This window comes from Xenopus laevis, chromosome 7L, assembly GCF_017654675.1.
Source record: "Xenopus laevis strain J_2021 chromosome 7L, Xenopus_laevis_v10.1, whole genome shotgun sequence".
Lineage (NCBI taxonomy): Eukaryota > Metazoa > Chordata > Amphibia > Anura > Pipidae > Xenopus > Xenopus laevis.
This window is the reverse complement of record NC_054383.1, coordinates 20,895,483-20,919,636: the sequence shown is the minus strand read 5'-3', so window position 1 is coordinate 20,919,636 and position 24,154 is coordinate 20,895,483. Positions and strand designations below refer to the sequence as shown.

At 37.4% G+C, this 24,154-nt stretch overlaps 1 protein-coding gene across 9 annotated transcripts in view; it reads left to right on the top strand.

Annotated features, from left to right (window-relative positions):
* blnk.L (B cell linker L homeolog) overlaps positions 1 to 24,154 on the top strand; it is a 163,774-nt gene that overhangs the window by 124,918 nt on the left and 14,702 nt on the right. For 3 of the 9 annotated variants that reach the window (XM_041568407.1, XM_041568411.1, NM_001088795.1), the window contains 13 exon segments: positions 2,027 to 2,083; positions 6,975 to 7,030; positions 7,691 to 7,731; positions 8,478 to 8,631; positions 9,466 to 9,743; positions 11,549 to 11,618; positions 12,484 to 12,558; positions 15,457 to 15,482; positions 15,901 to 15,926; positions 17,473 to 17,515; positions 19,622 to 19,664; positions 21,796 to 21,853; positions 23,791 to 23,818. In XM_041568407.1, the coding sequence (XP_041424341.1) occupies positions 2,027 to 2,083; positions 6,975 to 7,030; positions 7,691 to 7,731; positions 8,478 to 8,631; positions 9,466 to 9,743; positions 11,549 to 11,618; positions 12,484 to 12,558; positions 15,457 to 15,482; positions 15,901 to 15,926; positions 17,473 to 17,515; positions 19,622 to 19,664; positions 21,796 to 21,853; positions 23,791 to 23,818 (955 nt within the window). 9 annotated transcript variants of the gene reach the window in all.

Here is a 24,154-nt window from a genome sequence, read left to right as displayed (position 1 = left end):
GAATTGTACAAGTTTTTGCCCAAAATCCCTGAATTTTTCAGATATCGGGCTAAACCCAGAGAAAACCACGATATCTTCAAATTAGGATAGGGACGTCTGCCATTGACTTATACAGTACCTCGTCAGGTTAGAGATTTTCTGATTAAGGCTTTTTGCAGCATCGGTTTATAATAAATCTTAAAATTAAAATTAATTTAAACATTAAATAAACCCAATAGGCTGATTTTGCTTCCAATAAGGATTAATTTTATCTTAGTTGGGATCAAGTACAAGGTACTGTTTTATTATTACAGAGAAAAAGGAAATCATTTGAAAATGTTTTAATTATTTGATTAAAACTGAGCCTATGGGATACAGCCTTTCCATTATTCAGAGCTTTCTGGATAAAGGTTTTCCGTATATTGGATCCCATAGCTCTATTATTACTTGTATTAAAAAAAAAAAACAGTGTGTCACTAGTTTTAAAAATAAAATCCAGATTATTGTTATGCCATAAATATTTAAATATAAGATGTATAATATAAATCAGTGGTTCGGTACCCAAAACTGGACCCTACTGCTGTTTAGGTTGGGTCTCCATGACCCCTCTAGGTAATAAGAATTATTTTCCAACATTTAAACATAAATGATTAAAACATGCCAAATTGTTCTAAATCCATTTTTGGCTCATGAAGCTGTTTATGAAATTTAATTTGGGGCCCTGAAAAAGGTGTAAGAACCGCTGACTTCTATGTATATGGAAATTAAATCAACAAATTAGTACAGTATGGGACCTGTTATGCAGACTGCTCGGTACCTGGGGTTTTCCGGATAACTGGTCTTTTTGTAATTTGGGTCTCCATACTTTGTCTACTAGAAAATCATTTAAACGTTAAATAAACCCAATAGGCTGGTTTTGCTTCCATTAAGGATTAATTATATCTTAGTTGGGATTAAGTACAAGCTACTGTTTTATTATTACAGAGAAAAAGGAAATAATTTCTAACATTTTGAATTATTTGATTAAAATGGAGTCTATGGGAGCCTTTCTATAATTGATTTCTGGATAACAGGTTTTCGGATAACGCATCCCACACTTGTACCATATATCTGACTAATCAGATAAACCCCCTCTGAGAACCAAAAAAGGAATCACACCTAATAATATATCTACAGGTTCACTAAAGGAGAACCTCGAAATAAACCAGTATTTTCAAACGATTACTTCGCTATTTCATTAAAGATTCAACCTTTATTACCAGCAAAAATATTGATCACTACCTAATTACGTTATTCTGTTACAGCTAGGGATGCACTGAATCCACTATCTTTGTTTCAGCAGGATCCCCTAATCCATTGCAATCGTTTTGGACGAATACCGAACCATATCCTAATTTGTATATGCAAATTAGGGGCGGGAAAGGAAACAGTGGGGAAATTTTTTTTAACTTCCTTGTTTTGTGACAAAAAGTCACCTGGTTTCCCTTCCTGCCCCTAATTTACAGATGCAAATTAGAATTCAGATTCAGTTTGGCCAAGCACAAGGATTAGGCAGAATCTAGATCCTGCTGAAAAAGGCCGGCACCAAATCCTGCTGAAAAAAGGCAGAATCCAAATCCGACAAAAAAGCGATGAATCTACACAAAGTTAAAGAATCTCAGTACAATACAAATCCGCTTTATTTTCCCAAACTTCTCTAAAATTATTTTATTTCTTGTTTTATCCTTGATTTGTATAATTTATTTGCATGCTCTCAATACTGCCTGTTCTAGTGGTTTTCAATTGGTACCTAAGTCATTTTCTATTCTTAACGGTGTGCGTAACAACTGAATGTCACATACCACGCCTCATGAAAGCTTGTATGTATATATACGTATATATATCTGCATAATGATCAATTACACGCAGAAAATTGCAGAAGTGAGGTCGCTATTAACCCATTGAAAACCACTCCGCGAGCATCTATTTCGATCTATTTCTACCAATGTTTTCTTCATCAGCATTTCTCTAATCTATGAGTGTGGGAACTTTCTTCCTTGATGCCTAGGTTCCAAAATGATCAAGTGGCGTTATTTTGCAAAACTGGCAAAGAAACTTGGGATCGGTAGGAAACTACAAAATTTGCATGTTTTATTTGTGTGTCTGCCTTTACGCTCTCTCCTCTTGTGTCGTATTCTTTATTTATTTTTTTTATTTTTTTTGCAATATCAATAATTGAAGAATGTGATTGACCTGTTACTGAAATAACCATGGTAGACCTAAAAAAGATAAGTGTTTTTTTAAAAAAATTCTGACAGTATCTTGTTGAATATATTGTGACTGAGTAGTTCCTTTTTTAGTACCATTTTATAGTGATGCCTTTTAAGTTAACTTTTAGTAAGAATAATTGCCAGTTCTGAGTTGGTCTTCATTATTTATTTTTTATAGTTTTTTTTAATTATTAGTCTTTTTCTTCTTTCTCTTTTCAGCTTTCAAATGGGGGTCACTGACCCCATCTAAAAAACAAATGCTCTGTAAGGCTACAAATGTATTGTTATTGTTACTTGTTATTACTCATCTTTCTATTCAGGCCTCTCCTATTCATATTCCAGTCTCTTTTTCAAATCAATGCATGGTTGCTGGGGTAATTTTTGAACTCTAGTAAACAGATTGTTCAAATAGCAAACTGGAGAGCTGCTAAATAACTCAAAAACCACATAATAAAAAATAGAAACCAATTGCAGATTTTCTCAGACTATCACCATCTACATCATACTAAAAGTTAACTCAAAGCAAACAACCCCTTTAAAGGAAAACTATACCCGCAAACAATGTAGGTCTCTATAAAAAGATATTGCATTAAACAGCTCATATGTAAAAACCCTGCTTCATGTAAATAAACCATTTTCATAATAATATACTTTTTTAGTAGTATGTGCCATTGAGTAATCATAAATAGAAAAATGCCATTTTAAAAAATGACAGCCCCCTGGGATCGTAGGATTCACGTGGCACACAAACATATCAAACAAACTATACTTGTTAGGTCACATGAGCCAATTAACAGACAGAGTTCTGTCTCTCTTCCTGTTAGAGTTGTAGTATTTCTGGTCAGGTGATCTCTGAGACAGCACACAGACCATCACAAAATGGTGATTCAAGGCAAGAGATGTAAAAGGGCAATATTTACTTAAATATATATTCCAATTTAATACGATTCTTTAATATGCCACTTAATCTGTTGCTCAAGTTTTCATTTTGGGGGTATAGTTTTCCTTTAATGAATTAATCACATTCGTAATAATGAAAGTGGGGAGCAGATGGTTGTGATGAGAACATGTTTAACAGTAATGCTAATGTAAATCAAACAGAAGGCTCAGGGGCATACTGGGAAGTTATTTGTATTGTATATTATAAGTCTATTATCCTTATGTCCATAGGAGTCACGTATTATTATTTATTATGTATTGGTAGCACGCTAACATATTCCATATATGAGTTTATACAGAGAACATGCAGAATTATATACATAAAAACCAGTAACAGATACAAAGGGCAAAGAGGGTCCTGCCTAAAGAGCTTACAATTCTAAAAGAGAAGGGGTTGAGGCACAAGGTGTGGGAACGTAGGACAAGTTTTCTGTTCAATCCCATCTCTTTATTAGGAATGATCTCATTATAGATTTTGTAGAATGTTGCTTTTACTGCCATAAGACTGCTTCCTTTTTATACGGTTTCTGACCAGCACCCGTAATAAACACCCTGAGAAGGACTTGATAGCCCAACCTGCCCCTTGTAATAACATCAGAGGGGGCCATGCAATGCTTACCTGCACCCAAGCCCCAAATCCCATGGATTTTGGACAAGCCTGCACATCCCTAATCTCTTGCAATTGTTTCTGCTGACCTGTGTGGCACAGCAGCATAAACCACTGTTCATGACCAAAACAGTGGTTAGCTCATGTGATATGAATAACGTCAGCCTATCTGCTATTTTTGTGTTAGAGGTTTATAGTACGTAAAAGGCACATAATGGAGGAAGTCATTTTTTTTTTAGACTGGCCAATGTGGCTGGAAATGTGCTCCACAAAGTGTTCACCTACACTGCATTATGAAGAGCTATTAATACCAATACCACATCTGTCTGGCATTCTAGACTGATCCAATAGTAGTTGGGCCAGTATAAACCCTGTATTGATGAAGCTGAGCCTACAAATATAGTGTTTTGTACATTAAGTGAGAAAAGCAAGACTATGAGGAACTTGAGTTCATGGTTCTAAACCAGACAGATGACAACATGAGTTAATCCTACACCGCAGACTTAACTGGCAATTTCCAATAGAAATAGTTTAAAAATAGATTTTTGACCATAGAACAGAAGTTTAGAGAGGTGGCTGAGACTTTCATGGAGCGTAGGTTTGCTGGAATAGGACAAAAATACAGGTCTAAATACCAGAGTTGAAATAAAAGAACCTAATATAGTAGCTTTTGGATTTTTCTAATTCAAGTACCTCTTTGAGGCCCATCATTTTACCAAGGTCCCCCTTAACAAAGTCACAGATATCTATATAATGATATTGCTAGATTAGTTATTCAGTTAAGAAGATCTATGACAACAAACAAGTGTTCACCATAAATCTCCGCATACAATAAATTATTTTCCCCGTATCTTATTCTAACTGTCATGTTACATTCCAAGCTTGAAATAGAAAGGCAGAAAAAGTTGAATACAGAGTAGTTGAGGTAAGTATGTGGAATGCACTGAATCCACTATTTTGGATTCGGCCGAATCCTTCGTGAAGGATTCAGTAGAATACCAATCCGAATCCTAATTGGGTGGGAAGGGGAAAACATTTTTTACTTTGTTTTGTGGCAAAAAGTCACAGGATTTCCCTCTCTGCCTCTATTCATAAGGATTCGTATCGGCCGGGCAGAAGGATTTCCGATCCGAATCCTGCTGAAAAATGCAGGATCCTGGATTTAATAGTTTAGGATTATATACTGTAATAAACATTTAGAAATTAATTTACTGGGATAATTAGAAAGCAATGGACTGATATCGTCTCTTCTGGAGAAAGTGCTGCTGATGTCCAGAATGAAGCAGACAAAGCAATTAGAACAAGACCACATTTGTAGTCCCATTTGGTAAACTGAAGAAATACCTGTCTGGCTAACCAAGCCAACAAGTGAAGAACATCTCCCAACTGCTCTCCATTCACAGATAAGAGGTCATGTAGACCCCCTTGTGAATGGTGAGATGATTAGGAATGTGGAATAACATGGAGTGCCATGAACACTGGCTCCGTGGTGATCTTGTCTATTTTAGATGCCCCTAATACAGGCACCTGCATTTATATCCTGACTGCCTGAGGTCACATTTGAAAGGAAACAGATTGCATTAGCTTCAAAAGCTGCACAGTTTGCTGCAAAGGATGAATAAACTTGTGTATTATCGTAACCTTGAGCAACCAAGCACCTTCATATAAGAAATACCTCAGTCTTCTGTATTATCAAATGGTGGTACTGTTGTGTAAACAATACAAATTCAGCTGTAGTTTCCTATTACAATCACCCTGAATCCTTAGCACAAAAATGTAGTTGCCTCTGTGTATGCCTCTATGCTTTTCATATAGGACCTTTTCCTTCCCACACAGTCTGCCCTCCATATAATTGTACTGTACCTTAGCTGTGAGTGCAATAATATAGTTGGAGAAAGAAATACTTTCCATTGACCTTTTAAGACTTATCTGAATTTCTTTAAAGCTTTTCAAAGCTTTCACCTCTCCCCCCAACCACTCGCACCTATGGGCTACTCTCAAAGAGCTACATGATTGGACTAATTTTCACAGACGGGAGGGTCAATTTCATTTTGCAAGGTTATTTCTGTAATATAAAAAAGTTGCAGCGTAGCAGTTTTCTGAACCAGATTGACTGAGAACTAAGTGAAATTTCCCTTCGAAATTAAAATATATGTTTTGTAACCTTAAATATCCAGATGACTTGTTCAGTAAAAATAGCAAGCTTTTTACTTCTGGCGTAAAAGGTTGACTTGCTGCCCAAGTGTAATAAAGCAACGTCAGCTGTTGTTTTTTGAGTAATGTCAAAATGTGCTGTTAGAATTTACATGTGATTTTATTTTTGGTGGCCTCATCCAGTGCCATGCATTTTTTCCATGTTAAAGTGGGCATGGCTCAAAGAATCAATTGGAAATGCAGACTCTGCAGGGATCATAAATGGCACCAGATAGGCACAAACAACCCAATCGCTAGCAAGTATGGACACGTAACCTTTAGTAAAATTATTAACCGCTCTTCCTGCGAGTTATCCAGCTTGTTGTATAAATCTAGACCAAAGATCCCAGTTGGTGGTTGTTCCTCCTTTCTGCCAATAATCAAACAATCAACCATTGATGTTGAATCTTCATTAAAACTAATGTCAGAGAATAAATCTAAAGCTACTGACAGTTGACCAATCACTGAATGGCACATAGGAAGCTTTCTACTACCAGTAAAATGTCTCTTGCACTTCCACTTTTGGTCCGGCTCCACCTCCCCAACTGCACCCAAGAGTCAAGCGCCAGTGTTTTACGTGGCAGCCCTTACCTGCATAATTAAAAACAGTAAGGTGGAAGAATGGCCGAGTTTGACATGTGAATCTAACACTGGCAAAGAGTAAATATTACTGTCACACATTTTTAATTGGCTTTGGAGAGACAACTCCTACAGGGGCAAGTGACCTTGAATTATCCACTAACGGGGCATCATTAGTCTTTATATTTAACAATTTAATTCATGCATTTCGGACATGAAAAGCAACAGCCTCTTGAGTCTCCCCATAATAACCTCACATTGCCCATGCCTTGTACTGTCTTTAATGCATGTTGTGTATGTCTGTGTATGTTCTTCTGCCACTTTCAGTTGTGATCTTACAACTACCTTACATTTCCTTGTAAAATATTTGTGTTGAATGCATTTGTCCTTTATGTTCCGCTGATATATGAATTCCTTTCCTATTGCAGAATAAAAAGCAAACCGCCCCCGCCTCCTACAGTTCCGCAAAGAGACTACGTGTTAGGTAAGAGCACAGCATGTCAACAGGAATCCAATTATAATTGCACAGTTTTAAGGAAACATTTTAGGGCTCATGTATGTCCACAAGTGCAGTTGCAGTCCCTGTAATTTCCACACTCACAGTTATGTGTAAAACCACAAAATACTTTCCTTGCACTACAGTATAATTGCTCTGTCCTTCCTACCTTCTGTTCCGAATGGAGGACTGCTGCACCTATTGACATAGGGGAATCCTGGAGCTACCACCACCTCTGGCGGTACGCTAAAATAATATGTGGAAAACTCCAAAATTCAACAATCCCTTTGAATTCTACATATGTAGGACAACTCCCATTGATTTCTACATTTACTTTCAAGCTTTCAGATGCCCAAATTGTACACAAAATGTGCACTTAATAAATATCTAACATCCAACTTTTGGAAACTCTCCTTCGTATTTGTGAGTCCCAACATCTAGTGGAAAGCCTTTCAAATAAAGCAGAGGCTGCTTATAAACATAAGAGGAGGCCCGACTTCATATTAATACCCTGGATTTCAGAATGAGATTCTGGACAGGCAGGTGACTGCATACATTTGTCCATGCAGTGTAAAAAGAAGCCCTTCTAGATTGAAATGGGTTTAACTGATTTTTAATGATTTCTGTTTATGTTCTTATTTGCTTAAGGTGAAGTAGAGGAAGAGTTTGATGAATGGTCAGATGAATCGGTAAGGGATTTGTACCTTTCTGCTACTTTATTTAAACATCAGGTTATGTAAACTGTATATACAAGAGCATTGATACAGTTCTGCCAGTTTAGCTCAACGGCCACCAGATTTATTGGCTGTAATTTGGTGGTGGACCCCTCCTGCAACTGACATTCAACACTAAACAATATTAATGGGTGCTGAGACCTTTCAGAAGAAATGTGGCCCAAGTCAACACAGGATTTTATGTAACAATAGTGTAGCTACAAACTGCATCATTAAGGGCCGCTATACATATAAAATATTACTCCTTAATCCTACCATCAAACTATACTCTGTGATACAATAGGAATTACAACATTATAGGAGGTCTGTGGGAAGTGATAAAGAAGATTGTGGTCATAGCATCTAAGAATGGTGGAGAATAAGCAAGGCTGAAACTGTAAGCTCAACATTATACTGTATACGAGTTTAGATCTAAATATTGTTGTTATTCAATTACAGCTGGAACAAATAGCATTTCTGTCATAGTGTCCCCTTAAAATAGCAGCTGCTGTTACAGTAGCATGTATACTCTATCCACTATGAATTCATGAATCCCGATTCTTAAAATACAGTATTTATCTTTAGCAAAATGAGGTGTTTCTATTGGAAAGGAGATCAATGTTCTAATGACTTGTGGAAATGAGACAAGTAACAATATGGCAGAACACACAACATTAAGAAAAGCAAAACTGTAGCTGGAAATATGAATATTCTGTTTCTAGGACAGTGAGTATGTAAATCCAGATCCACAGTCAGATTCAGAGACGTACGTCATACCAGCAGAGGAAGATGACAATTATGAGCCACCACCTACAGAACCTGTAAAGACTATTCCTTCGTCTTTCACTTTCAGTTCCTCTGGAGGAGGATATGCAGGTAACGCCATATTGCTAATTTAGCTCTCTTTCAAATACCCCAATGAATTGAAACCGTTTCATATTAATAATCCCTTCATTTCCTCCTTCATTTTAGTGAAAATGTTTTTACATTTTTTTTAAAGCACTTAGATTGTGTTGAGAACCCAAAAATCATTTGTTGTTTATTGACTTTTGAACCCATTTTTTGAACTTAGAATGTATTTTCTGAGATGTTTTCTGGGGGTTTTGTTTTATCGTAATTTCTTTTTCAACTTTCTGTAGAAAAAGTGGGCTAAAAACAAACTTGTAGCTAATTAGTGCATTGGAAGTTTCACAGAGCATTATCATGTATACCAAGAAAATGTTAGCCGACCATTTATAGAGAAACATATTTTGAGCAGAACTGCCAATATAGTACAGGTATGCTCAGGATCCATTATCCGGAAACCTGTTACCCAGAATTATGGAAATGCAGTCTCCCATGGACTCCATTTTATCAAAATTATCCAATTGTTTAGAAATGATTTATTTTTCTCTGTAATAATAAAACCGTACATTGTACTTGATCCCAACTAAGATATAATTAATGCTTATTGGAAGCAAAACCAGCCTATTGGGTTTATTTAATGTTTACATGATGTTCTAATAGACTTAAGGTATGGAGATCCAAATTAGGGAAAGATCCATTATCCAGAAAACCGCAGGTCCCGTGCATTCTGGATAAATGGTCCCATACCTGTACCCTGCATGTAGACTTTTGTCCCAATATAAAGCCATTAAAAATGAAGAAACAGAACCTTACTGGCATTGCTTAGTTGATTTAAACCCATCACATTGTTTTTTTCTTTGATAGATAAACAAGGAAACAGACAACTACCCCCTGTACCAGATCAAGCAAACAAAACTCCTATGAGGTTACAGCCAAATGTGAACCAAACATTCCCCAAGGTGTCTCCACCTTTGCCCAAACCCAACCAGCGACTGCACAATGGTACAAAGTCACTACCTTTGCCTGTACCAAAACCTCCTTTGCCAAAGCAGCCAGTCACTCCCAGACCCCATGCAGTGTCTCAAAACCAGTCTGCCAGCAAGAAGTCCATCACACCTCCAAAGCAACAGTACGTGGATGAGGTAATTATTGCCAGATATATTAGGTTTTGTAAAACATATATTGTAGAACATATTCTATTAGAATGATGATGTCAGACAGAAGTCCATGCAGTCCTTAAGCCAGTGGTCCCCAACCTGTAAGTCACATTTAAATATAAAAAAGTTGGGGAGCAACACAAGAGTGAAAAAAAAGGGTGTCCAAGAAGGGCTGTAATTGGCTATTTGGTAGCCCATATGTGGACTGGTTTGCAGTTAGTCTGCTGGAGCTCTTCTTCCTATTCTTTTCTGGTTTTGCAGACATAGTTGCACCACCTAAAAGGGAGTAAGACACAAACACTTTCTATTACATTGTACAGACCACCAATACATTCATCTTTTGAACTAGTGGACTGAGTTTTAGTGCAGAGCCTCAGATTCGGGGAGATTTAGTCACCCGGCGATAAATCTCCTCTTCAATTAATCTCTCCGAATTGCCTCCCGCCGGCTAGAATCTAAATCTCCGGTGGAACGACACACTGAGTCAGGGCCGCTCCGGCCATGAGGCAAGGTGAAAAGCCGCCACTGGTAACTTTTTTGTTTTTTAAAATGGAAATTCAGCTCTTCTAGTGCAGCGAGCGCAATAATGCTCACTGCTATAGCGATGTGGCCCCTCCTCCACCCGCTCTGACGCTGGAAGTTAGAAGAGCAGAGCAGGAGGGGGGGCGGCATTGGGGCTGCTGCCTCAGGCGGCAGCAGCCCCTGAAACGTACCTGCTCTGAGTGCTTCGTTTTCCGAAGTCACCCAAAGTTTCCTCGTGAGGCAACTTCAGGTGACTTCGGAAAATGAAGCGCACTTATTGCCACCCTGCCGGCAATTTACATTCTAGCCAGCGGGAGGCAGTTCAGGGAGATTAGTCTATCCGAATCTGAGCGTGTGTCTCTGCCCTTATGCCTCCAAGACAGAAATCCAAAAACAACCAAATTTCTTTCAGGCCACTGGGAGAAACATGAGAGGGCTTGAAACTGCATTAAGCTATCTACAACATCTTTACAATTGTTGTTTCTGGGATCAGGCAGTTTTGATAACCTTGTAAGCTCTTGGTCCATTCCACCTGTGGCCTGATACTTTGGCCAAGTCACATTCCCCATTTAAATGAATTGGAAATTGCAGTCGTAGTTTTGGGTGCTTTTCTGCCGCTGAAGAATACGCCCATGTGCTGATAAAATTTAGAAGAAAAATAGATGAAGGCAATAATATATTATAGTTTGTGGTATATAAAGCCATTTCATTTGGCGGTGTTCGTGGTCTTTTCGTTAAATAAAAATAATGAAAATATTTTTTTATATTACCGTATTATTTTAACATATAACCCAGGAAATTACCATTATTTTAACATATAACCCAGGAGATCTATTCATTTAGAGGATGAAACCACTGATCCCATTCAGTAGAACTGATTGGTCTTTATTTAATACTGAACAAAGAAGAGCACTTCTCTAAGGTTGGATTGTGTATTTTGGCAGATATTGCTGCCAGTAGCTGAGCCTAATTTATAAATGTGGAGCAAAGAACTGTTTGTCTGGGGTCTTGGAGCAATGCAACAGGAAAATTGTTCTGATACCAGAAAGTACAGCAAACAAGTAAAAGACATAAAAGCAAATTTTGATATGGAATTTACAGCACTATTACGCTGTGTGTGTGCACAAGGAGAACGCTAGCCATAAGCCAGATGAGAAGTGAAGTGACCGCAGTATCCATTTACAGTAGCCTGTTCTCCACGTTGTCATGTTTTGCTGTTCATTTTACCATGAATATTGTTTTGTGTTTATCCCATTTCTAAACCTCAGGAAGAGTATATTGTCCCAGGAGAGGAAGAGGACAATTATATTGAACCTACACAAGATCCACCTTTCCCACGTAAGATCTATAATGCATGCATTGAGAGGGATAACTACATTATTTGTTTGTGTGTGTTTGTGGAAAACAAAAACTATAGCATGTTGTGACACAGAAAATGAAATGCACTGTGCCCTAAAGTCTGCAGTGTTTGAGCATGAAACCATTCCTCTTTAATCTCTTTCATTCTATAAGGTATCTATAAATATAGATAGACAGAGAGAGATAGGCAGATAGAAAGACTGGTAGAGAGATAGGCAGATAGAAAGAATGGTAGAGGGATAGATAGAGAGATAGATAATAGATAGATAGATAGATGATAGAGAGATAGATGATAGAGAGATAGATGATAGAGAGATAGATGATAGAGAGATAGATGATAGAGAGATAGATGATAGAGAGATAGATGATAGAGAGATAGATGATAGAGAGATAGATAGATAGATTGATGGATAGATGATAGAGACATAGACAGCTGGATAGACAGATATAGATACTGATCTTTAAGTGTATGGTCAGCTAGATGTAGTGTAGTACTCGCCCAAGCAGCATTTATTGGGTTGTATTGGGCTACACAAATCATCCATGTGAGCCTAGTTTTCCAGTTAGTGAGAATATTCAGTTATTCTTAAAATAAGGGGTGTGACATTTCCAGGAGATGCTTCACAGCAGAGTTAAGTCAGTTAACTATAATTAAAACATGTGGCAAAAGAAGTAGCACCTCTTTCACCAGATTCAGCAATTAATAGGGGCCCTGTCTGAGAGTAGGGAGTTCTATCGTTTAAAAATCAGAGGGTGGGGACTTAGTTCTCCTTTAAACGTTTGTAAATATAGAGAACAACACTGCAATGTATGATATTATTCATTTATATATTTTATTTCACAGCTCCTGTTGTGAACAGAAGTTCAAAACCTGTACCACCAGCACTTGGTAAAAATCATCAAACATCACATAACCCAGGTAGGAAGAATAAAAAAAAGCTGATGGGTGATTGGGTATTGTGTGTTCTACTCAAGAAAGCTACTGTCCTAAGTAATGAATACATAGAGTATTGTTGTCTATCTGTTCCTCTTTGGTACAGATCAGTACAGCCCCATAGTAAGTGGCAATTGTATAATTGAAAGCCTAAGAAGGAAACATGATGAATGTAGCATAAACAAGTGCAGATTATTAAGCAGGAAACCTATGGGCATGTTCAGGAGGGAGAAGACCAGAACCATTCTGTGTTTGTGACCATGTATTCTTAACCTATACACCTGTATTTAGCCAGAATGAGTGAGTATCTTCCTTAGCGTTAGTGAAGAGTCCAGCAATAACACAATAACAACATTTCTTGTTTGCGAATCTGACCTTTTCTGTGCTGGGGTTTCTGGTTTATATGAGCTGTGGGCTACCAGTAAACATAGTGGCATGGATCAAAGAGAACCCCAAAAACATAGTCTACAGAATTAAAATGATGGAACTATAGATTCTTTGGTGGGTGGCAAGTAAAAGGTTAATGCATTCACACACAGCTGGGAAGACACTATGCTCACTGTAGTGGCTGGACATCGGCAAAGGGGCACCATGTTTGGGTAGAGGAATGGTATTTAGGTGCACCCTACTGTATTAGATTCCTTAGATGAGTAGGAACCTAAGTGTGGGTTAGTAAATCTTATGGCAGCCCCATTAGTGATGGAATGCCTGCGCTCTCTTGGATCCCACTTAGACTGAACTTCTAACCAACTGGGGTCAGGGACCTTACGGTAAATGTATATTTAGTGCCTATGCTTTTATTTGTCTTTAAACCTGTACTAACTACTGGTTAAGGAGCTGAACTCTTCTGGCCAGCTTTGTGCGTCTGGAATCAAGTCCCAGTTTCTTAGTATAGAATTAAGACCATTATCGTTTATCACTCTGGCATCAGCAGAAAGTATATTTTAAAAAATGATCGTCTTTGATTAGCCAACAGCTCCCCCTTGTGCTCTTACAGAGTTGTACAAAGAAACACCTATACAAAATCATTATATGGGGACACTCTGATCTATATTTACACTGTAGTTAAATAGTTCTTCATTTAACCTGGCACACTCATAGCTCATTACAAATTAGGGGACAGACTTATCAAAGGTCGAATTTTGAATTTATGTGAATTTTGTTTACTCTAATACATTTGAATATACTCACAACCAGAGGTTATTTAAGAAAAAACTCTTCACGTCCAAAATCCGGACAAATATTCGACTAAACTCAAATCGAGTTTTTTTTCTCAGAAAAAAACCTCAAATGTCAGGAAGGCTATCAACATCTTCAAATGGGTCACTGGACCTCTGCCATTGACTTCTACATGAACTTGGCAGGTTTTAGGTGGTGAATAGTCAAATTCGAACTGTTCCCATGGTTAAGGTATGATGAATCTTGAATTTGGATTATTCCCAACTCGTATTTGTGAGTTTTGGCCAAAAATCCAACTCAAAAACAATTTGAACTTTAATAAATCTGCCCCTAGGTTTCAAAGGACCCACAATAGAACCAAAAGGCTTTTACACAAGATTGTTTGTATTAGGTGACTATAGTGTTACAGACAAGAGATACTCCCAGTGTCGGACTGGCCCACCTAGATACCAGGAAAACTCCAGGTGGGCCCAGGTGTCTGTGGGCCTCTTGATTCTATTTCATAGGCATTCCTTATTTCTTTATGGGAAAAAATGCTTAAAAATGGAAGAATACAGAAAGTAGATATAAAAGACTATGATAATAAAGAGGTTGCGTGAGCAGAGGAGGAATAATAGTTTAAAAGTGGCTCCACTGTCTAAGGTTTTCTGGTGGGCCCCTGGCATCCCAGTCTCAACAGTGCTGTTCTTTATTCTCTTGTGTCCTTTAGTTTAGTTAGGTCTATGTACATCTGCAGTAATCAGCTATAAAAACCTGCTTTTTTACTGGAGTGCCGTCCTCCTGTTTGTGTATCATATGTTGGCAGTGGGGACGCTGCGGACTGAGCACCCGGCATTATAGGGGAGCAGCCAAGAGGTGGTGAGTTTGAAGCGGTCCTAATAGGTTTTTAGTTATCAGCTCATCTTCAGCAGGGGCCGTAAGGCTGCCAAAATAATGGAAACGCTTGTTGGAAATAGGACTTGAAAGTCAAATTTTACACAGGACTCTGTGCATGGTGTTTATATCAGTCTCAATACCAATATGTCTTTAAACACATATGAAAATAACTTCCAAGTTCTTGTTTGGCATTACTTTGTATCACATCATATGTATAGATCAGGGGTTTTTACTCGTGAGCCACATTTAAATGTGAAAAAGAGTTAGAGAGCAACACAAGCATGAAAAAGTCCATGGGGATGTCAAATAAGGGTTATTACTGGCTGTTTGGTAGCCCCTATGTGGACTGGTAGCCTACAGGAGGCTTGGTTTATATACAACCAAAACTTGCCTCCAAGCCAGAAATTCAAAAATAAACACCTGCTTTGATGCCAGTGGGAGCAACATCCGAGGGGTTGGTGAGCAACATGTTGCTCGCGAGATACTGGTTGGGGACCACTGATTATTGATCATCGGTGCGCAGTTATCACTTCAGTATATAATATATCAGTATGTGTAATGGTAGCAGCCAACTGCAGACAGAAGAGGTTACTGCAAAGATCCAATTCTCACGTCCTTGCATTTAAATTTATTACAATAATATTCTGAAACTGAACAGATGAATGCACAAGAGTCTAAGCAAGTCGCTATGTGAGCCAGGCCATTGATAATATGGGGCATATTAATAAAGATTTCTAAAATATTTGACACCAAAACCTTGTAATAGAGTTGTAAAATAAATGAATAATCTCTTCAAATTGTAATATATTTCCTTGTTTTTCTCCTCAGTTGTGTATGAGGTCCCTGAAAGTGAGGTAAGGCTGCTGGAACAGAAAATGAAAATAGAATGATCATAGGCATCATAGACAAACGGCTCGGAATTATTATTTTAGTATATGTTGGATCAGCGGCAAAATTGAATTACATTTAGCTGGACAATTTGTACAAAGAAGTCTTTTTCTTTTGTTATTCCCACTTAATGATTTCATTGTTGTATTCTAGTTATTATTATGCAAGAGTTAATTATGCTTTGGTCATTTTAAACCACATTTCTCATCAAACCCATCAGCTCGGTTGGTTGTGGTTTGACGGCAGCTTGTCTCCCTGTGCCTTATATAAAAAATAAAAATATCAGTGTAATATAATGGTCAAACAAAAGCTCCTTTTCAGACAAATTACCTTTTTGCTCTAACCTTAAATACTTATTTATTTATGACACGTTTTATTTTTCAGCAGAAACCACCTTCTCCTGCAAAAAGGTATTTACTGACAATGACTGCAAAGTGCAATGTTATGGGACTAGAAATAGGCATTGGGGCAACTGCATTATGGGAAGCAGCCAGGATTGTCACAGGTTCAATTTATATCCAGAATGCTTGGGACCTGTGGTCTTCCAGAAAAGTGATCTTTCCAGATTTAACACAATAGAATTGTTTTGCCTCCATATAAGGATTCATCCTATCTTCTGGATAACAGATCTTTCTGTAATTTGGATCTTCATATCTTAAGTCTACTAGAAAATCATGAAACATTAAATAAACCCAATCGGCTGGTTGTGCTTCCAATAAGGATTAATTATATCTAATTTGGGATCAAGTACAAGGTACTGTTTTATTATTATTATTATTATTATTATTATTATAGAGAAAAATGAAATCCTCTATAAAAATGTGAATTATTTGATTAAAATGAAGTCTATAGGAGATGGCTTTCCTGTAATTTGAGCCATCTTGATAATGGATTTCCAGATAATGGAACCTATCCCTGTACTTGGTTCCAACACAGGCCAAAGGGACACAAAAGTACTATCAGTTAGCAGGTTTGCTCCCAAATATTTGTCTTTGCGAATGACCCAAATATGGTGAATGGTTTGTAGGTAAAATATGCTCTTCAGGGTTTTTTTGCATTTATTTGCCATGGGGAATATTGTCTACTGGAGTTTTCTACAGTTGGCAATGCACCCAACAAACAATTTCAATTATTATATTTAATGTGTATTTAAAAAGCGCCAACATATTCTGCAGCGCTGTACAATAAACGGGTGCAGATTTACATACAAAGCAACCTATAATTAAAGCCTACAATGTTGTGTGGGCCTGTCCGAAGTAAATAAAGATAGTTTGGATCACAATTTTTAATGGGAGCATTAGAGTGTTCTATAACCTGTAGGTTGGTAGAAATAAATTTAAAGGGGTACATTTTTAGTCGCATGTCTTATTTTTTTTTAACACACAATGCCATAGTCTATGGGCGTCATTTCCGCGGCGAAACAAGGCGAAAAAATTTGCCCATGCCTATTCAGAATCTGCACCTGAATTACTGAGGCGACGAACGGCAGTGGGCCTAGGGGCGCCTACTATGTAAATACGGACTTCCTTCCTGTCCCTCTTGTCTGGCCAATCACAGATAATCATGTCCCATCTACAGGAAGGAAGAAGATAAATACTCCAACGTGCAAGCAGAAAAAAAAAATGCTTAGCTTTTAAAATCATTGTTTTAGACATTAAATCATCATTACACTCACATTCCTTGCTTTTTTGCTGTTGATAAAATTGCCCTTTAAGTGAATATAACAATATATACAGTATATACAGTATATATAGATATAGATATATAGATATATAGATATATATATAGATATATGTAAAATATTATAACATTGAACAGAATGGTTATATCAGGAAATAATTTCAGTAAAACCACCAAATGTGTACCTGCTTCTGATATTTCTTATATATCTGCTTATGATTGTTTATGTATCTGCTTTTGATTACAGCAAACTTTAAATGCATGTATGTATTTCAGGAATTCTTTACCTCTTCCAAGAATCAATTCATCATCAACAGCGGTAAGTATACAGTATATACAGTAAATAACAGGTTCCTTTATGTGTATAAATTTCCTCCAACCCACAGGCCTTTTTGGAAGAGGCTTTTTTAGGATTTACTGTTGGAATGTTAGTGTATAGACTATATTGCACTGCCGGGAGATTCTTATTGTATAGTAGCAGCTCTGTACAAGTCAATAAATGTGCCTGCTGTTTACCACTCTGTTCATGTTCAGCTTAACAATGAGTGCAATGTATATTATAGTGCCGAATATTCCATCTGTATGTCACTAAGGTGCAAGCATGTATCTGCACATGAGTTTTCTAAAGAGATGCAGCTCCAACCTGCTGGGGGACCTCAGTATAGAGATGTTGTACAGATTCATGATAGTTTATTCCAGGCATGACATTCTAATCTGTATTCAAGCCATATACGCACCCATAACTAAGTGGCCGCAAGTGGAATATAGGACAGATCCTATCATTGGCTGCACAAGAATTTTTCACTTCTTAAGAAATACATAACACCGAAATGTATTTGTTTTGTTTTTACAGAACATACATTTTTTTTAGTTGACTTAAAGAACCACAAAAAGGAAGATTTAAAGTCTGATTTATCAAAAATCCAGTTCGCTTTTTCACAATTCGAGAAAATAACGCAGTGAAAAAACACAATATGAGTGTATATTAAAGACTAAAACCACGAAAAGTCGCCATAAAAAAACTAGACATGAATGTATAGAAGTCAATGGGAATTTTTCCCATTTATTTTCCCAGTTTATTAAAACATTCGAGATTTTCAGCCACATTGAAAAGTAATGGGACAATAAGATTCTCATTGGCATGCAACTTTTTTTCCACGTAAAAACCCACTCAGGAATATTTTGTCACGTTTTTCTCGTATATAAGCTAGCATTCGAGAAAAAAAAGACGAGTCCTGTCTGCATCTTTTTCCTCATCCACGGTTTTTTTTCAGGAACTCAGATTTTGATAAATCTGACCCTTAATATAAGCTTCATAACACAGGCATGAGATATTTTATCCAGAAAGCTCCGAATTACAGTAAGGCCATCTCCCATAGACTTCATTTTAACCAAATAATTCAAATTTGTAAAAAAAGAATTTCCTTTTTCTCTGCAACAATAAAACGGTAACTTGTACTTTATCCAAACTAAGATATAATTAATCCTTATTGGAAGCAAAAACAATCCTATTGGGATTAATTGAAATTTAAATACTTATTTAGTAGACTTAAACTACGGAAAGATCCCTTATCCAGAAAACCCCAGGTCTCGAGCATTCTGCATAATAGGTCATGCAGGAGTCTGGAGTTAGATTTTGACTGCCAGATCTAATAGATCTTTTAGGGGGGCTCCCTTTTCTAGCAGATGTATTTTGCTCACAGCAGATGCTAAACTTTACTTATTGAGAAATGGGACATAATTTTTAATGGGGATTAGGGAAATGCAAGCGGCTATTTTCATTACCGGCCTCTTTCCATTGACCCTGCTCCAAATGGCATCAGGCCATGCCCTCGCTCACACAACCCGTGGATCTTAAGTAGAACCTGTATGCTGCATATTGAGTATGTGCTCCTATATATTTAGACCCTCGAAACTTACACAGGTATGGGACCTGTTATCCAGATAATGGATCTCTCCATAATTTGGATCTTCATACCTTAAGTCTACTAGAAAATCAATTAAACATTGAATAAACCAAATAGGCTGGTTTTGCTTCCAATAAGGATTATTTATATCTTAATTGGGATCAAGTACTGTTTTATCATTACAGAGAATAAAGAAAGCATTTTTAAAAAAATTGGATTATTTGGATAAAATGGTGTCTATAGGAGACTTTTTTTTTTTTAATGCATGCATTTATTAGTTAACATTGTGTTCCCTTTCACACACTATCCATCAGTGTAATTACCTCCAAACTTGGAAGCCGTAGATGATGCACGGCCGCTATGAAACGTGGGCTAACTGATCCTCAATAAATCCTAATCATAACCAACGAAAATATTACCACTGTCCTGCTCTAAAATGGGAAACTATTCAAGCATGTCAGAAAATGTAGATTTATTCCAGGAGAGAAACTTTTTTTTTTCGCTTGATATATTTTTAGGAGCCAGCGTGTGAAGATGAATACGAACCGTGTGATGAACTTGGTGAGTATGATTATTAGTATTAATATTCCTTTTAACAATGAGCTGGGTTCTGTTGCTCTGCCATTGCTGGGGTTCCAAAACTGGTTCTGCAAAGTTAAAAAAAAAAAATGGAATGTAATTTTTTTTTAAAAAAAAACAAACAAACTGCGTGCTGGTAACATAGATAGCTTTGTATATTAATTTTGTTAATGCCTTTCTGATTTCTACTTTCTACTTCTTTGATAAATATACAGTGTAGGGGGAAGCACATTAACTTTGCCCTCTTTACATTAGAGCCAAGGGCACAATCAATTGTAAAACTAGTAGCTCATGAACAAGAAACTTGTGAACAATTTTTGCCCAAGTTCACCCCTGCTGCCCAATTCCATATCATCCTTCCAACCACTACCAGTTTTTGAATCACACTTCCTCGACCCAATCGTAACCCTTACTTACTACCTACATGTGGGAGCTCTTGTTGGCCTGTTAAAATTAATTTTTTCCCTAAAGGGGCAATACACCTGTGTTAAACACGACCCCAATGAATATGGTATAGGTTGTTAATGTGCTCTGTTGTTTATCCGCTGATTACCCGACATAGAGCACAGCTGATATTTCTACATAATCCTGATATCAACCCTGACATTAAAGGGATTCTGTCATTATTTTTATGATGTAGTTTTCATTTCTAAATTACACTGTTTACACTGGAAATAATTCACTCTACAATATAAAATTTCATTCCTGAACCAGCAAGTGTATTTTTTTAAATTGTAATATTGGTGTGTAGGCGCCGCCTCATTAATTTTGCCTGGTCATGTGCTTTCAGAAAGAGCCAGCACTTAAGGATGGAACTGCTTTCTGACAGGCTGTTGTTTCTCCTACTCAATGTAACTAAATGTGTCTCAGTGGGACCTGGATTTTACTATTGAGTGCTGTGTTAGATCTGTTATCTTGAGGAGCGGCTATCTGGTTACCTTCCCATTGTTCTGTTGTTAGGCTGCTGGGGGGGGAGGGAGGAGGGTGATATCACTCCAACTTCCAGTACAGCAGTAAAGAGTGACTGAAGTTTATCAGAGCATAAGTCATATGACTGGGGGCAGCTGGAAAACTGACAATATGTCTAGCTCCATGTCAGATTTCAAAATTACATTTTAAAAAATCTGTTTGCTCTTTAGAGAAATGGATTCAGTGCAGAATTCTGCTGGAGCAGCACTATTAGCTGATGTGTTCTGAAAAAAAATCACATTTTCCCATGACAGTATCCCTATATAGAATAAAGCAGTGTTAAAACATTCACTGGGAAAGTAATAAAATCAAGTTTGGTACAGGTCTGGTAACCCATAGCACCTCATTAGCAGTAACATTTACTAACCACCTGCTTGAAAGCAAACATCTGGGTTAGCAAACCTTGACCTCTATTCCATTATCCTACATTAGCCTGATAATGAATCTAACAATTTTTAATTTAAAAAAAAAAAACGAAAAAAAAGTCCAGACGTTACATCTCACCTATTTGCTGTTTTGTGTTGTACCTTGCATTTAGTTGCACATTTCCTATTATTATAACCACCCTGGAACTGTTAATCACACAAGTAGAGACCTGAGTTTTAGTTAGAAGATAAGAAAAGCTCTTACGGGAACACTAACCAGCTGAAGTCACCCTAAAAAATTAAAGCAATATCTATTTCTTATTTTCTTATCTATTTTCTACCAAACAGACTCAGGCATGTGTAGAAAGTTCAGCCTCAATCCTGCATATCCCCACAAAGTCACAGCATTGTTGGTGATGACATGGAAATTACACACAGTCAATGCTGACCGTGTATTGCCTCCATGCCCACAGTCAAATTGTGGGGAATTTATCCAGTGGATACAAGCAAGATGGTGGTCACCTTCAGAAATATAAGCAGAAATTTAACATTCTGATATATCTATAACTATGAGTTTTTAAACACAATAAATATAGCATTTAGGATAGGAGAAGTGAGTTTTGGGTAATATCTGGATTTGTGGACTTGTTCTTTAACATCTATATGTGCACGATTCAAGGTTGTGGTGACAGCAAACATACTCTGTATATGTACTGTATATAGGTGTGAATGCCATATTCCTGATGCTGGAGAATAATCATTTAAATTCTCATATTTAGAAACTTTGGCTGTTGGTAACAAGAAAAACACACCGAACATCCCGTCCCCATTGCCAAGGTATGTGTAAGAAATAAATGCTATATGAGTGGGTGCATGTGTATATTGTGGAAATTCATTTTGCAGTTTTAATTCAGTCGATTAATCCAGAGTAGCCAATCAGATTTTTTTTTTCTAACTGCCATGTTCTCTTTCATTATTTGTAGGCTCTGGTTTGCTCCAATGACATTTAGTAGGCATGTTTTAAAGGAGATCTAAACCCTAAAAATGATTATGGCTAAAAGTGCCATATTTTATACACTGGACTTATTGCACCAGCATAAAGTTTTAGCTTGTCAATAGCAGTAATGATCCAGGACTTCAATCTTGTCACAGGGGGTCACCATCTTGGAAAGTGTCTGTGACACTCACATGCTCAGTGGGCTCTGAGCAGCTGTTGAGAAGCTAAGCTTAGGGCTTGTCACTAATTATCCAGCAGAAAATGAGGTTAGTCTGTAATATAAGCTGATGCTACAGGGCTGATTATTAAATTCTGATGCTAATTGCACTGGTTTCTGTGCTGTCAGGTTGTAATTATCTGTATTAATTACTAATCAGCCTTATATTGTGACATTTCTATTCTATGTGTACTGTATATTGTGAGTGGGCCCCTAAGCTCAGTAAGTGACAGCAGCACAGAGCGTGTGCAGTGAATCAGCAGAAAAGAAGATGGGGAGCTACTGGGGCATCTTTGGAGACACAGATCTTTACTGCTAAAGGGCTGTGGTTGCCTTGGGCTGGTACGAAAGCCCAAAACATAATGTACAACATTTCTAGCTACTTCTTTAGTTAGGCTTTAGTTTTCCTTTAAGGACTGCATGGACGTCTATGTCTGACATCATCATTCTAATAGAATCTGTTTTGCAAACATGAGTAGCATGAGCTTTGTCCAACATCTTGGACCCCCTAAAAGTTTTTTTTACAAAACCTAACATGGCAATAATTACCTGCTCCATGTACTGTTGCTTTGGAGGTGTGATGGACTTCTTGCTGGCAGACTGGTTTTGAGACACTGCATGGGGTCTGGGAGTGACTGGCTGCTTTGGAAAAGGAGGTTTTGGTACAGGCAAAGGTAGTGACTTTGTACCATTGTGTAGTCGCTGGTTGGGTTTGAGCAAAGGTGGAGACACCTTGGGGAATGTTTGGTTCATGTTTGGCTGTAACCTCATAAGAGTTTTGTTTGCTTGATCTGGTACAGGGGATCTCTGCTGAAATAGTACACAGTAATGACGTAGTAATGATCTGTATTAATCGCTAATCAGTTGATCCCTAAGCTCAGTAAGTGACAGCAGCACAGAGCATGTGCAGTGAATTAGCAGAAAAAAAGATGGGGAGCTACTGGGGCATCTTTGGAGACACAGATCTTTACTGCTAAAGGGCAGTGGTTGCCTTGGGCTGGTACAGAAGCCCAAAACATAATGTACAACATTTGTAGCTACTTCTTTAGTTAAGCTTTAGTTCTCCTTTAAACACTGTGAGTGCAGAGTCCAAGCCATAATGTATGTTAATGTATCATTATTTCTGTGGTCCACACTTCATGGTGTGCATTAATAGCATGACTCATGAGTAGCAGACATGAGTCCAAGCTTTGAGGTAACAGCGCTAGATCAGCAATGGGCAAAATGCAAGATTTCTGGGGTCCTCACAGGTGGGCTCTGACTACTTACAAAGGAACGAATAATACATTGGAAGAAAAATGTCAGTAGTTATTTCTACTGACACACCTCTGGGCCTTAAAGTTCCGTACAATTTTTTGTATGATGTGCACAGTGCACGATTCCTCGAAAGTCCCCCAGCAAGAGCACCACAACTGAGCACACATTACTTTACTAGATGACCAAAGCAAATTGCTGATTTGTTAGTATGGGTTCCTCTCCTGTTTAATGAATAATAAATAAGCTAATAAAATCTCCTGGCACATGTAAATAATATAGAATGTTTTTATTTTTTAATTTCAGAAAATCCAAACCACTTCCTGCATGGTCGGTAAGATAACATCTTATATTTTATACGCGTAGATTATAAACAATGTACATATTGAGAAATCACTTGAGTCACAGAACTAAAAAAAACAGACCAGATCATATATCACTCACAAGAAGCTAAGTTCTATGGTACTGATACTATTTTGTATTGTCCTACTTCTAGGCCTGAGTCACTAGAGAGCATTGGAAGTGGGGTAGCTGTCTTAAAAGAGTTATTTCAAGATATTTATCAAAATCGTATTAATCACACAGAGGAAGAGAAAAACAACCTTTTGGATTCTTATGTTTCTTTGAGAAAACATTTCCCTTTCTCTGTATATCTGGTACCTGGCTTTAA